The 14,209-nt window shown below is 38.7% G+C and overlaps 1 protein-coding gene across 1 annotated transcript; it reads left to right on the forward strand.

The window, feature by feature from the left end:
* Positions 1–17: 17 nt before the first annotated feature.
* FKBP7 (FKBP prolyl isomerase 7) lies at positions 18–12,037 on the forward strand. Its single transcript, XM_047085747.1, has 5 exons — positions 18–735; positions 1,427–1,970; positions 3,264–3,415; positions 7,924–8,057; positions 11,713–12,037. The coding sequence occupies exons 2-5, from the start codon at positions 1,762–1,764 to the stop codon at positions 11,872–11,874; spliced, it is 657 nt and encodes a 218-aa protein (XP_046941703.1). The 5' UTR covers positions 18–735; positions 1,427–1,761; the 3' UTR covers positions 11,875–12,037.
* The last annotated feature ends 2,172 nt before the right edge of the window (positions 12,038–14,209 follow it).

Consider the following 14,209-nt stretch of genomic DNA (forward strand, 5'->3'; position numbering starts at 1 on the left):
GCCTCCCAGCCTGGGCACCTGACTCCGCCTCATTCTTCCTCTGGCCCTCGGCCGGCGGTCCCGGGGCTCCCCACATCCTCCCCCCACCCCAATCCCCGGAGAGGCTCGGACCGACCGTGCCCCGGGGCTAAAGCCTCCTAGGCCCGGCAGGCGGACTCCGCGGCGCGCGCAGCCCCCGGCCGACCCGAGGACTCGCTGCAGGAGCACAAGTCCCTACGTCTCGTAGGCCTCTCGGGTTTTCCTCAGGTCCTTCCGGTGGTGGTGTTTCAGGAGAATAAAAGATTACCCGTTTATGTTTCCCTCGTACCCTCCTCACATTCAGGGGGCCCAAGAAACTCTCTCCTAGTTAGGCAGTGTGGCGCTGAAAATCCTCCGGCAAGGAACCGCGAGGGGCCCCAAGGGGAACTGTCACCACGCTGACAACCTTAGCCACTACTTCATTTAGAATATAAAACATGGAACCGAACTTTGGAATTTATTTTATTCTAGAAATAAGGGCTTTCCCCTAGCTTTTATGATTTTAAAAAAAATCCTGTTTGGAAATGATCATCTTACATAATGACAATAATCAGGTTTACTAAATGCTGGACCTTTAAGCAAAGCAAGCTCAGTGCTGCAGTTTTGCTTAGCATCACCAAATAGAGTAACACCTCTCTTTCCCGAACCGAATCCAGGCCTGTGCTGAAGCTTTTCTGATTTGGGTAAAAAGTCTTTGGGTATTCCCTTGGAAATAAGGTGAGTTGTTGGATGGATGGATGGATGGATGGATGGATAATAAATCGAATATAGTTACATGTTAACGATAGACTCCAAGTGGTGGTTGGAAGGCCGCGGCGATGAGGCAATAAAATTCAGTATTTCTGTATGTTTGAAAGTTTTTCATCCTAAAATGTTTGGGGGTGGGATGAAGGGTGGCTTTGTGTCAGACTTGGTCAAATCCCTGCTGCGTATTAGGTTTTTTGGGGAAAAGCCGAATACTCAAATTACTTCATTTTCTCATCTGTGTACCGTGGATGGTAAGAAAAGGGTCACCATCAAGAGTTTTCCTCAACTCCCCCGAGCCCTCACTTGAACGGCGGCCCCCGAGCGGTGGGGGAAAGAAGCGCCAACTAGCAGCCCCGCCCAAACCGCGGGAGTTGACTCCTGGGAAACTCATCTAAAGGGGCGGGGAGCAGCGGGACCTTTCTTGACTCGCGACCAGGTGGCGGTCAGATTGTGTGAGGCTTAGCCTGGAACCTCTTAAGGCATGACTCCACCCCGAGAAGGTGCTTTCAAGGACACCGCAGAAGCAGACTGCCTCGCCAGATGCCCGCTGTTCCCTAGGGGTCTGAGGAGAAACCTTTTACTCCCAAAAATGACAGCCGTATTCTCTAGCGACAACATCCCACTCCTAGGCTGTTTATTTCTTTTGCCGGTTTCATTTTAGGAAATGCGAGCATTACTACAGAACTCTGAGGAAACCGGCTGTAAAATTTGCATATTTAACGAGAAGCGGTGCAAGTGCTCAGTACTGCTTCAACGACTGATGACAGCCATCTAAAGCGCCGGGTACCAGAGGGACAGGACCTCGCTGGACGGAAGAAAATTCTGAAGCTAAGCGCGCAGCCCGGGGGGGGGCGGGGCCATCGGCCGCCCCGCCCCCGGCCCTTTGTGACGTAGAACAATGCCTGCCACGAGTCGGAACTGGGCTGCCTTTGCCTCTGGAAGCAAGTGACACGCGTGAAGGAACGCAGTTGTCATCTGGGGCCAATTTCAGGAATCATGCAGTTTTTATTCAGGTTAATCGTTTTCTTTTATGTATGGGGCATTTTGGGGGCTCAGGGACAAAAGGAAGAGGAGAGCACAGAGGAAGTGAAAATAGAAGTTGTGCATCGTCCAGAAAACTGTTCCAAGACAAGCAAGAAGGGAGACCTGCTAAATGCCCATTACGACGGCTACTTGGCTAAAGACGGTTCGAAATTCTACTGCAGGTAGGAAATGCTGTGAACTACTCCCGCATCCAGTTGATACATGAAAACTAGCCTCCCTCTCTACCAACCAGAAGCCTAAGTGGTTGGTTGATTGGTTTGTTCTTGTAACAGTAAGGTTTGAGCCTTGTATTCCTGGGGCCGGGGGGGGGGGGGGGATTCCTACTGATATGCCTTAGTTCCCTATTGAACTATTACTTTTTAAATTGATAATGTTGGCCCAAGAGATTATCAGAAATACAGTACCTCCAGGAATCGACCCCCACCCCCACCCCTGGGATCTATAGAAGTCAGTTATGGAGCTGTCTGTAAGGATGTTCACTTTTTTTTTTTTTTTTTTTCCTCTCCGTATGTTGGAGTCTCCTTATAGAGTATTAGGTAGGGTAGTTTAAGTGATTTTAACTGGCCTTCAGAGGCACGACACTTACAGGCTGAGGGCCACTTTGCAACTGTATTAAAAAACCACGACAACAATAACCTTCCCTGGTGTCTTCTGGGCCCTGTGTTCTCCCACCTCCTCCCTCATTCCACCACTGCCTACTCTGATTTAATTGATCATTTATTATTCAGAAGGAGAATGGCTTTTCTTCATCTGTGCTATTATCCTATGAAGATAGGGTTGGAGAAAGTTCTTAGTACTTAGAAGAAAATAGATTGGGGCGCCTGGGTGGCTCAGTTGGTTAAGCATCCAACTTGGGCTCAGGTCATGATCTGGCGGTTCCTGAGTTCAAGCCCCGCGTCAGGCTCTGTGCTGATAGCTCAGAACCTGAAGCCTGCTTCAGATTCTGTGTCTCCGTCTCGCTGGCCTTCCTCTGCTCACACTCTATGTATATCTCTCTCTCAAAAATGAAATAAATATTAGAAGAAAATAGATTAGTAAGTAAAGATACAAATTTTAATTTTTGTTCAAATGACTTTTTGAGGCTAAACCTGTACCGTCATTTTTAGAACAAACTCAGAAAGTTTAAATGAGTTATTTGGACAAGCCATGCAGCTAGTTAGTGGCCAGAGACCCATTAAAAAAGTAACTGTTGAATCGTTTCTGCAAAGATGGCAATAAAAAAGATGAGATGGTTCCTAATGACTAGCTTTGGGCAAATCATACTTCTTTCTGGCTATTATGAAAGAAGTTTGAGCCAAACACTCCACCAGGGGGTTCAGAATGAGTGTCAATATGGGAAAAGAGAGAGGCCTCCTATTTTAAATTATAACTAAGCATCCAGATGTATTTTAAAGTTTGATTTCACTGATCTTAAAATCAGTTTACCTAAGTGTTGTTTTTTTTTTTTACTATAGCCGCACACAAAATGAAGGCCACCCCAAATGGTTTGTTCTTGGTGTTGGGCAAGTCATAAAAGGCCTAGACATTGCGATGATGGATATGTGCCCTGGAGAGAAGCGAAAAGTGATTATACCCCCTTCATTTGCATATGGAAAGGAAGGTTATGGTAAAGTATTTTAATATTTATATCTTTAAGTTATATTTAAAAATAAATCACAGCGAAAAAATAAATAAATCATAGCTTTGGGTATATATATCCAAAAGAATTGAAAGCAGGGTCTAGAAGAGATATTTGTATACTCATGTTCATAGCAGCACCATTCACAGTAGCCAAAAAGTGGAAATAACCCATATCCATTGACAGATGAATGGATAAACAACATATATACACATGCAACGGAATATTATTCAGCCTTAAAAAGGTAGGAAATTCTGATACATGCTACAACATGGATGAACCTTGAGTACATTATACTAAGCCAATCACAAAAACAAATATTGTATGATTGCACTTATATGAGGTACATATAAAGAAGGAGCTGAGAAGAGGGTGGAATAGGGAGTTGTTGTTTAATGGATGTAAAATTTCAGCTTTGCAAGATGAAATAGTTCTGGAGATTGGTTGCACAGCAATGTGAATGTATTTAACTGTACTGAACCTAAAATGGTTACAGTGGTAACTATTTGTTACATGTATATCCCACAATTAAAAACTTTTGAATCACTAAAACAAACAAAACATCACAGAGGAAATATTTACAGAACTGTTGGGTCCAATAAACTTTAGCTGTATCTAGTCCAGGCCAGCTTGGTCCCCACTTTTTACATAGAATGAAAATAAGACATTGTTGGGAGACAGATCTCTGGCGAGTTCTTTCCCTCACATAATGGCAGTACTCATAATGATCCTGTATATTCTATAGGCTCTGCCTTTGTCATTTTTGTGTATTTTAGTATATGTTATTTTATTATTACATAAATGTCTATAGTATATGCCTTTGGTAAGCAGTACCAAAGTCATTTATAAAACTCAGGAAACTGAAACATATGATTTTAGAGTAAAAGGACAGTACTAGAACATAGAAAAAAAGAACATCTGAATATAACAACTGTCAGTCACTGGTACCCAAATTCAGGAGAAGCCTTGAAATGTAGAAGAAATGAACTGCTTGCTTCAATATCTTATTTGAAATCTCACAATTAGACCTGAGAACCTGGGTAGAGCTGGTAAATGGGGAAAATGTTTGCAACTATTATGAAGACTCTTACTAACGAATAATAAAAATGACCTAGCCCTAGAAATGGATAGGTTCATAAACAAGCAGCCCACTAACAAAAAAATACAAATAACCGTAAATCTATGACAGTACTTAGTTTCATTAATAATTAAAGGGAAATTAAAACAAAGTGATTCACCATTTTCACTCATCAGATTATCAAAGGCATAAAAGTTGGCACAGGTATGGAAACACCAGCAGTCTCATGCCTTATCGCTGGGAATATAAATCATGTGACCTTGCTACCAATTTCTATCAAAATTTAAAAGCACATATCCTCTGACCCAATAGCTCCATTTATAGAAATGTACACAAAGGTATATATAAAAAACCATTCATACAGACTTTTATTCGGTAGCGAAAGACTGGAAACTACCTGAGTATCCATTAATAAGGAATTATTTTAGTTAAATTACGGTATATCTATGCAATGGATTATGATGCAGCCAGTAAAAAGAATGCAGTAGAGCCATATGTATTAGTATGTTAAAAATAAAATGGGATAGAATGTATTCATGCAACAAGTATTTCTTGAGCATCAACTGCCAAGGCCAGTTCTAGGTACTGAGCATAAGGCAACATACATAGAAGAAACAATTTCCTATCCTCAAAGAGCTAACATGTGAGGGGGGCATTTTCACATATGCATCATGTATCTACACAGATTATATGTGGAAGGATACACAGTCATCTGACGACATTAAGTGTTCCTGAGAAGGAAACCTGAGGGTCAAGGGTGACGAGATTTCTTCTTACCCTGTAGTATGTTGTACTATTTAAATTTTTTACCATGCATATGTATCAATTTTTTGAAAATTAAAAATCTTTTAAATTACTAAAATTAAAGGTGGAGCTAAATAAAGAGGGACAGTTTTTAAAAGGGGAAAATGGTCAGCTTGGCAGAGGCAGTTTTTACTTTGCATTCTCAGTTAGGTCCTTGCTCCCTGTTGCTGTGTAAAGACTAGGAAGACAGAATCATTCTTTCCTCAGGCTATTTAGAACACTTGCTAACCCCACCTACTTAAAATACTTAGTATATGATGAAAGTCATTAAAGATTAGTTTTCTACGATGAGATATTGTCATTACTCCCAAATATTTCATTGAAATGACACAACCTCTTTGAGGCTGTTTGGTTACCTCATTAATAGTAGTAATTCCCTCACCTCTTTCCAGTAAGAGCAGGGGATCACTGCACCAAATTGGACTAGAAAGAGGTTAGTGGTGCAAGGCCGACCCAGACTTAAAACTCCTAGAGACAGTTCCATGTAACTCCAACTTCATTTTCGATGCTTTTGGCCAATCATTTGGTCCCATTAAAATAGCTCCCATGGAACCACAATTTATATATCCTGTTTTTAGTCATAGAGGAATCTGGGAGAGGGAGAGAAAAAAAAATTGGAGATAAATTAAATTGAATGCAATACTTGTCCAAAATTATTGTCATAGATCAAGGCCAATTTGAGGCAAAATGATATAGGCAGAGTATGCCTTTCAGACTCTTTAATCTCATTTTAACCACATCCTCATCAATAGGTGCTCATCCATCCTATTGAGCCCCCTTACCCCTCAGCAAATGACCACTTAGGTTTCCTTTTCTGAAACTAATTTATGCTTAACTATGAATGACTACCCTGGCTGCCTAAGCTATGAATAAACCAGACCCCTGCTGTAGAGATACACAAGTTTAACTTTGAAGAAGTTAGTTCATATTTAATTTGAGGTTTCTCCAATACACATAAAAATGATGAATCTCATTAGTAACACCACCAACACTCTTGTTTTACACATAAGGAAACTGAGGCCCAACAAAAGTATGTTCTTTGGAGCATACTTAACTGCTGGTTACCTGCCTGATATGTAGGATTAGAGTACTTAAAAGATGTAGTGAAGATGTAAGTAACTGCTTAACAAACAACTTCTTGATCAAATAAGCTTTTTAAAATAAGTTATTACTCATTTTTAAGTTACTTGCATAAGTTACTTATGTTACTAACACCAGCTATAACTTTATTTTAGGTAGTACTTGAAGAAGGCTTCCTTCTGCACGGTATCCTTGCTTCATGTCACAGAGCACCCTTGCATGTCTTGAAATGCATGTGACTTTTTAGTACTTTAATTAACAGTACATGTGGTATGTATAGATTCTTTACATTAACTCCTGTGTCTTTGATTTGCTTCTCTAAATACAAGTCATTCTATAGCAAACTTACCTTTTTCATTTTCTTTCTGCTCTAATTTCTTTGTAAGAGAAAACCTAATTGGCAATATTTTCTGCTTTTACAGCAGAACTATTCAGAAACTTCATATGTACGTGCAATATTTTTTTCTTAAGTTGAATTTGTGTTTGAGGTTATCTTTAATTATTATGATTAGTTATTTTCCTGTCATAAGGAGATTGTAACTGGACAGAATAGGAATGGATTTTGTAAAACTGATCATTGAATTAATCTGTAGCTCTTTTACTCTAATGTCAGGTATGTGATATATTGCGTGGGACTTCATTAGTCACATGATGATGCAGAGGTAGATTTTTCTATGTCTTGGCTTTGAAGGTGACGGATTCACTTCTTTTGGCTATAACTTTCAAGTTCTTTTCTCTTTGGGTTATATAAATACTTTAGCAAGAATTCTTCACTGTTTCATTAAAGAAATCACTATTTCCTTCAAAGAACAAATAGCCATTTTAAAAATAAACCAGAGGGATCATTCATTCAACAAATATTTGAGTGCCTATAATGGATGAGACCCTGGTGGTAGACTCTTGAATATCCTGGTGACACAAGCTAACTGCTGCCTCTTAGCAAGTCATTTCAGTAGGTTATTTTTATGAAACAGTCATCTGAAATAGCCCATAGGTTGTTAAAATCATCTGTGACATCAGTTAATAGGTTAACTTTATTAAAGAGAACTACTTAATACTTAAAATTCTTCATTGTGATTAGAAATTGTTTCATAAAATTGTTACTGGATTATTCTGCCATTGCACTTATGTTTTGATGTCTGTAAAGGGGTGGACAGATAAGTCTATGGAAAAATGTTTTATTTATGCTTTCAAATAACTATACAATATCATTTTTTAAAAGATTACTGATTTACACTTTGAAATTTTTCTGCCCATTTATTTCTTCTCTGCACCAGCTCCCTCCTGTATAATGATGGGGTAAATTAATAAAAATTAAACAATCTATATTTTAATTTAACCAGGAAATAAGGGCCCATGAGGTCCTTAGAACTGATTTGGTTTAAAAACATGGAAAATACCTCCTTAAAAGTAAGCCAAGTAGGTAGTTTTTATAAATATGAAATAATATAATCATGATGTTATAATGGCTACTTGTGAATAAATATGTGAACTTTATCTTCATCAGTTAAACTGTTAAAAATTATACCTTTAGCAGAAGGCAAGATTCCACCTGATGCAACATTGATTTTTGAGATTGAACTTTATGCTGTGACCAAAGGACCACGAAGCATTGAAACATTTAAACAGATAGACATGGACAATGATAGGCAACTCTCTAAAACTGAGGTAATTCAAACTAAGTTCCACGTGTACAGTCTCGTTTTTTTAATCACAATTTAAAGACATCCATGTTACAGCTGTTATTTTTTAGCTCTACCAAGCATGAGCTGATTACATTGCTTTTAATAGAGCTGATTACTAAGGGGCCACTGGGTTGCTCAGTTGGTTAAGCATCCAACTTTTGATTTCAGCTCAGGTCACGATCTCACAGTTCGTGGGTTTGAGCACCACATGGGGCTCCGTGCTGACAGAGGGGAGCCTACTTGGGATTCTCTCTCTCCCTTTTTCTCTGTCCCTCCCCTGCTCTCTCTTTCTCAAAATAATTAACTTTGAAACAAAATAGAGCTGGTTACTAAACAATCTAAGCTCCAAGAAGAAAATGTGCTTTTTGAGTATAAAACTTGTAACTGAGTCATCCTGTTCAGCTGCCTTTCTCCCTGCCAGAGGGTCATTAGAATACCAAGCTAATTTCTACAGGGCATCCCCAGTTTCTAGACTACAGGAACAAATCTCATTCAAGCACCACCATAGGAATTTGGAACAGGGCAAATAATTTCTACCTCACAGGATTGTGGGGATTACATGAAATTCTGAAAAGGGCTAGCAAGCATCATCTTTATGACAACTTATGAGGTAGACACCTGTCATTATCTCTATTTAGAGAAGGGGGAAATGATGTTGAGGAACTGGCTAAGGTCACGCCACTGTAAGTGACTTCATCAGATTGCAGCTCAGCAGTCTGGCTCCACTTCTGTGCTCTTAACCATGGTCTAACCTGCCTCTTTCAGGGAATTTCCAGCACAGATGTTTCAGGGCTAGTGTTTGTACTCTTGAAGACTGGTGCCTTACCTAGTCTCACTGACTATACCCTTTTGCCTTAAACTGAGTAACCCAATTGTCTGCCCTCTTGTTTGAAAACAGTTCAACAGGCATGGCTCTACCACCTAAGTGATAAAAGGTACCTGAGTCATTGATTTCAGGAGACAAGTAAGCCCCCTTTCTCGGGGTTTTTTTTTTTTTTTTCCTCTCCATCCCTAGTCCTTCCCCCACCCTGATGCTACTTCCCCCTCCAGGGTATTAGTAAGGACCTTTTCCTGAAGGTCCTTTGCTGCTCACCAGTGGAAGAGGAATATGTGAATGTGAACATACCCCATTCCTGAAGAAGGAGGACAATTAGAGGGCTGGAAAATTCATCCCAGTATGTGCTTTGCGTTGACTCCATATGACTTGTAGAGTGAACAGCAGCAGATGAATTCACATGGGACCCAAGAGCTCAGCCTATGCACACAGACCATTCATTATCAACTGCACCCAAAAAGGCATGTTCTGCGGTATGAACACTCCCTCAGGAGACCTTATGAGATCTTTAGTTTTTTCGGGAAAATAAAAGTAGAGAAAGTCCAAAAACAGTGACCTGCTTAGCTACCATCTGCCCAGATGTCTCTCAGGTATCGCCTGCATTATCACTAGATGGTCAGAGTGATTTTCACATGCTTGAATAACAATAGCTATCTTTTATTGACATCTATAAATATTACTCTAATCCTTACATCAATCCTACCATAAAGGTACTGTTTCCCTCCTACAGATGACAGAATTGAGGTTCAAAGACGTTAAGTTATCTGTTCAAGACCACACAGCCAGTATATGACAAAACCAGGATTTGAAATATGAACTAAAAGAAACTTCCTCCCTTCATCATCAGATTGTGTCAATTATTTCCTTAGTATAAGGTGGGAGAGAAGGGGAATACACTACATTAAGGTTATGTTCTTACCACTGCCATTTTGTACCTCTCCACTACAGTGTACTAGAAAAGTACATTTTGAAGGTCAGTATATTTACTTCAAAACTGAGGAAGATTTGAGGTTCTTTAAAATTCTTTTCACCTTCATAGGATTGCTGAGGCTCAACTGGAATAAAAATGTATCTCCCTCAATAGGACTTAAGTCCCATTTGAGAACAGTTTATATATACTTCATTAACATCCATTGATCATTCTAAAATAAAGTCTACTCATGATGGATTGAGTTGGGATCTGTACTGCTAAATACCTCTCAGAGTTCAACTTTAGCTTTCAAAAATAGTCTTTCCTCTAAAATGCCCAGCCTTGGGATGCCTGGGTGGCTCAGTGGGTTAAATGCCTGACTTTAGCTCAGGTCATGATCTCATGGTTCATGAGTTCAAGCCCCTCATCGGGCTCTGTGCTGACAGCTTAGAGCCTGTAGCCTGCTAAGGATTCTGTGTCTCCCTCTGTCTCTGCTCCTCCCTTGCTCATGCTCTGTCTCTGTCTCAAAAATAAACATTAAATTTTTTTTTTAAGTGCCCAGCCTTGCTGAACATTATCTCCAGATTATTACACACTGCTTTCTATAGTTATTATATAAATTAGCACTTGCCAGTGGAAATATAATTGAGTCACATATATAATTTATTTTTTCTGAGTTTATTTGGAAAGACAGCTTGGTGGGGTGGGGGGGGGGGCAGGGAGACAGTGAGAGAGGAAGAGAGAGAATCCCAAGCAGGCTCCACACTGTTAGTGCACAACCCAACGTGGGGCTAGATCCCATGAACTGTGAGATCATGACCTGAACCGAGATTAAGAGTGGTATGCTTAACCGACTGAGCCACCTGTGTGCCACAAGTCATGTAAGTAATTTAAACACTTTTAGTAGCCACATCTTAAAAAACAAAAATAAACAGGTGAAATTAATTTTAATAGTATGTTTTGTCTAACTCAGTATATCTAAAATATTTCCACTTCAACATGAAATCAAAAATAATCAGTGAGATATTTTTTGTTGTGTATTTTACCCTTGTAGTAGTAGCATATCTCAATTTGATCTAGCCACATTTCAAGTGCTTAGTAGTCACATGTGGCTAGTAGAAATGTCATATTATACAGAGAAAGAATACTTAAGAATACCTTTTCTTCAGGGGCACCTGGGTGGCTCAGTCGGTTGAGTGTTCAACTGTTGATTTCGGCTCAGGTCATGATCTCATGGTTCATGAGATCGAACCCCATGTCACCTCCGTGCTGTCAGTGTGGAGCCTGCTTGGGATATTCTCTCTCCCTCTCTCTCTGCCCCTCCCCTGCTCATGTGCTCTCTCTCTCTCTCTCTCTCAAAATAAACATAGAAAAAAAAGAATATCTGTTCTTTATTTGACATTATTATATAGAGATTGTCATATGGATTTGAAGGAGAGTTATAGAAACATAGAAAAATTAAGAAAATTAAATTTTATTTCAAAAATTATGGTTGAGTTTTATTGATAATAGAATATATTCATTAATTTTAGAGATTATAAAAATGCCAATTTGGATTTTATTCACTAATAGAAATCCTTAAGGATGATTTTCCTTTCATAATGTGGACAGTGTAGATTACTAGAAAACACTTAAGTTTCAACAAAATTCAATTCCGATGTTAATCTTTGAGTATGTACAACTAATATCTATAACCTCAGGAGAAGCTAATTTGAAGATGTTTCTTTTCAGAAAATTGCTTTAAAGGTTAAAAAATAAAACCTCAAATAGCTTTTAACAATTTTTTATCACTTATTATAAGTAGATTTCAGTTTCCTTACGTAAACATTTCCTTAAAGTTACTGGATATTTACTGTGGTACTTTTTTATTAAAGACATATTTTGGCCCTCTAGATAAATAATTACCTGAAAAGGGAATTTGAAAAAGATGAGAAGCCTCGCGACCAGTCATATCAGAATGCAGTTTTAGAAGATATTTTTAAGAAGAATGATCATGATGGTGATGGCTTCATTTCTTCCAAGGAATACAATGTATATCAACATGATGAACTATAGTGTATTTTATTTCTAAATTTTCTTAGCTACTTCCTGTACTTTATATATAAAAGAGTTACTTTTCTAGAACTTGTATTTTCTGTTTTCCCCCCATGAGAACATATTTTGATCCCCTCAATACATGTAATTTTGGCATAATAAATGTGTTATTTTGCAGATTTAACTTTCAGGAAAGATAATTGTGTTTCCGGTTGCTTTATCCTGTGAACACGAATAGTGGCACCATGAAATAGACCTCTTTGTTCCAGTAGGCAGTTCTCCCCCTTCAGGAGATAGGAGAACACCTATGTCAAAATTGATGAGGTTCTTCCCAGTTCTAACTTTAATAACATGTATACATATCCAATTTTTAAAATATTCAATAAGGACCCAGGAATTAACATTTCACTTGCTGATACATTTCATAGCATTACAAATGAAAGGATAATATAAAAATGACAGGACTAGGGCGCCTGGGTGGCTCAGTCGGTTAAGCGACCAGCTTCGGCTCAGGGCATGATCTCGCTGTTTGTGAGTTCGAGCCCTGTGTTGGGCTCTGTGCTGACAGCTCAGAGCCTGCTGCAGATCCTGTCTCCCTCTCTGCCTCTCCCCTGCTCGCACTCTCTCTCAAAAATAAATAAACATTAAAAAAAATTTTTTTTAATGACAGGACTGAACAAATCTTCCTTTGGTATGCATATAGGAAAATATTACTTGTAGAATTCTGTCCCACAGAGAGCCTTAACACCGTCGCTGTACTGTTTGGTGCAAGCTCTGGCCTTGGGTCATTATTCCAGTGGGGAATGTTTAAAGATATTTGATCAGACCAAAGACTTTGTGTCTCTTATAGCAGACATAATAAAGTCTATACTGCTCTGAGTCTGTACTTTTTCAGACATCATTATAAATGTGTTATTTCCTCTGGTCTCCTGTAGGCCTTTAGATCTATCATCCCTAATGTTTTGTCTTGATAGTCTTAAATTGATGCCATGGCATCTAGTTTCCAGTTCCCTTTCTCTATGTGTCTCTATCCTATGTCAGTCACTTCATTTTACAATGTTCTTGTTATTGATCATGAATGAGCATTACAAACTCATATGCCATCAAATTTTTGAGAATGTGTAGAATTTATTTTACACATAAGGATACGTGAGGATATCAAATGAGGATACAAATGGGAACATACACTGCCATGGCAATTCCGTGTCACAGTCAAATCATGACATCCAATTTGTTGAGAACAGGAGGTAAGAGATGCTGTAGAAGATCACACTGGTGCCAAAGAAAGGGCGCATTATTTATCGGAACATGTAAGGTTTTGCCTACTGCATATGTAGGAAGGTATGGTCAGGAAATAAATAGCTCTGCTCAAGACATGTGAGTTCAAAACAAAGCTTTTTCCATTTTCTGAAACTTGCCCTTTCCAAACCATCGATACACTGCCAGAAATTCTATTACCTAAAAGTGCAGGGGTAACACAAAAACCACCAGATTAATGGATATCACAGATACATAGCACAGAGTTTGACACTTCATAAAACCAAAACCTTCACTATCTTCTTTTCCTCCCAGTTCTTCATGCCTGTACCCAGTTTTGTAAACTCTACTTGCTAATCGCGAATTCTTGTTCTTTGACTTCCCTCAGGAAAACCTCCATTGGAAACGACTCCCATTATCTATATCCATACAAAAAAAGTCATTAGAATATTTTGCCATCAGTATACTCGTATTTGCACTTGACTCACATATTCTGCTCAAAACAAAAATACTGTGGAAGGAAGATATACAAGGAAATCATCCCTTTATACAAACTATTCACAATTCTATCCTGTCCCATTGTTTTCAAAGTGCTTTTAAACTTATGTTTTTAAAATTTATAGATGATATTAAATGAAGATTGATTCAAAAACCCTAGTCACATTTAAGTAAACAGTAACATTTTAATCATTCTACGTGCAGACAGGCATCAGATGTTTTATGTTTCCATGATTGTTTTATGCTTTCACAGGCATATACGAGTAGATACCTAGTATCACTACATTTTGAGTTCTAGAATCTTAATATCACTTTTGCAATTATTTTAATAAGGGTGTCGAGTAAATTAATAATTTAGGTTGTCTGTGTATGAAAAATTTCAGATGTCTTACAGAGTAGATGAAAATGAGCTCTCAGAACTAAATATGTTAAATATTTTAAACATTTTCAAAGGCGAAAGATAAAGGTGTCCTAGTTGCCTTAACTATTTTTTTTTCTAGCTGCCTTACCTTGACAGCAGTGAGTTTTTATAAAGACAAAACTAGGGAGCATGTGTATGATACAGGACAACAGCCCATTACCACTAACAGTCTCCTTGTTA

This window comes from Lynx rufus, unplaced genomic scaffold, assembly GCF_022079265.1.
Source record: "Lynx rufus isolate CCGP_SWC_20201006 ecotype Redwood Valley unplaced genomic scaffold, mLynRuf1.p SCAF_2, whole genome shotgun sequence".
In the NCBI taxonomy this organism is placed as follows: domain Eukaryota; kingdom Metazoa; phylum Chordata; class Mammalia; order Carnivora; family Felidae; genus Lynx; species Lynx rufus.

Coding starts and splice junctions, on each gene's coding strand:
- FKBP7 (XM_047085747.1), top strand. CDS start 1,762: ATGCAGTTTTTATTCAGGTTAATCGTTTTCTTTTATGTATGGGGCATT. Junction 1,971..3,263: donor GGTTCGAAATTCTACTGCAG/GTAGGAAATGCT, acceptor TTTTTACTATAG/CCGCACACAAAATGAAGGCC. Junction 8,058..11,712: donor GGCAACTCTCTAAAACTGAG/GTAATTCAAACT, acceptor TTGGCCCTCTAG/ATAAATAATTACCTGAAAAG.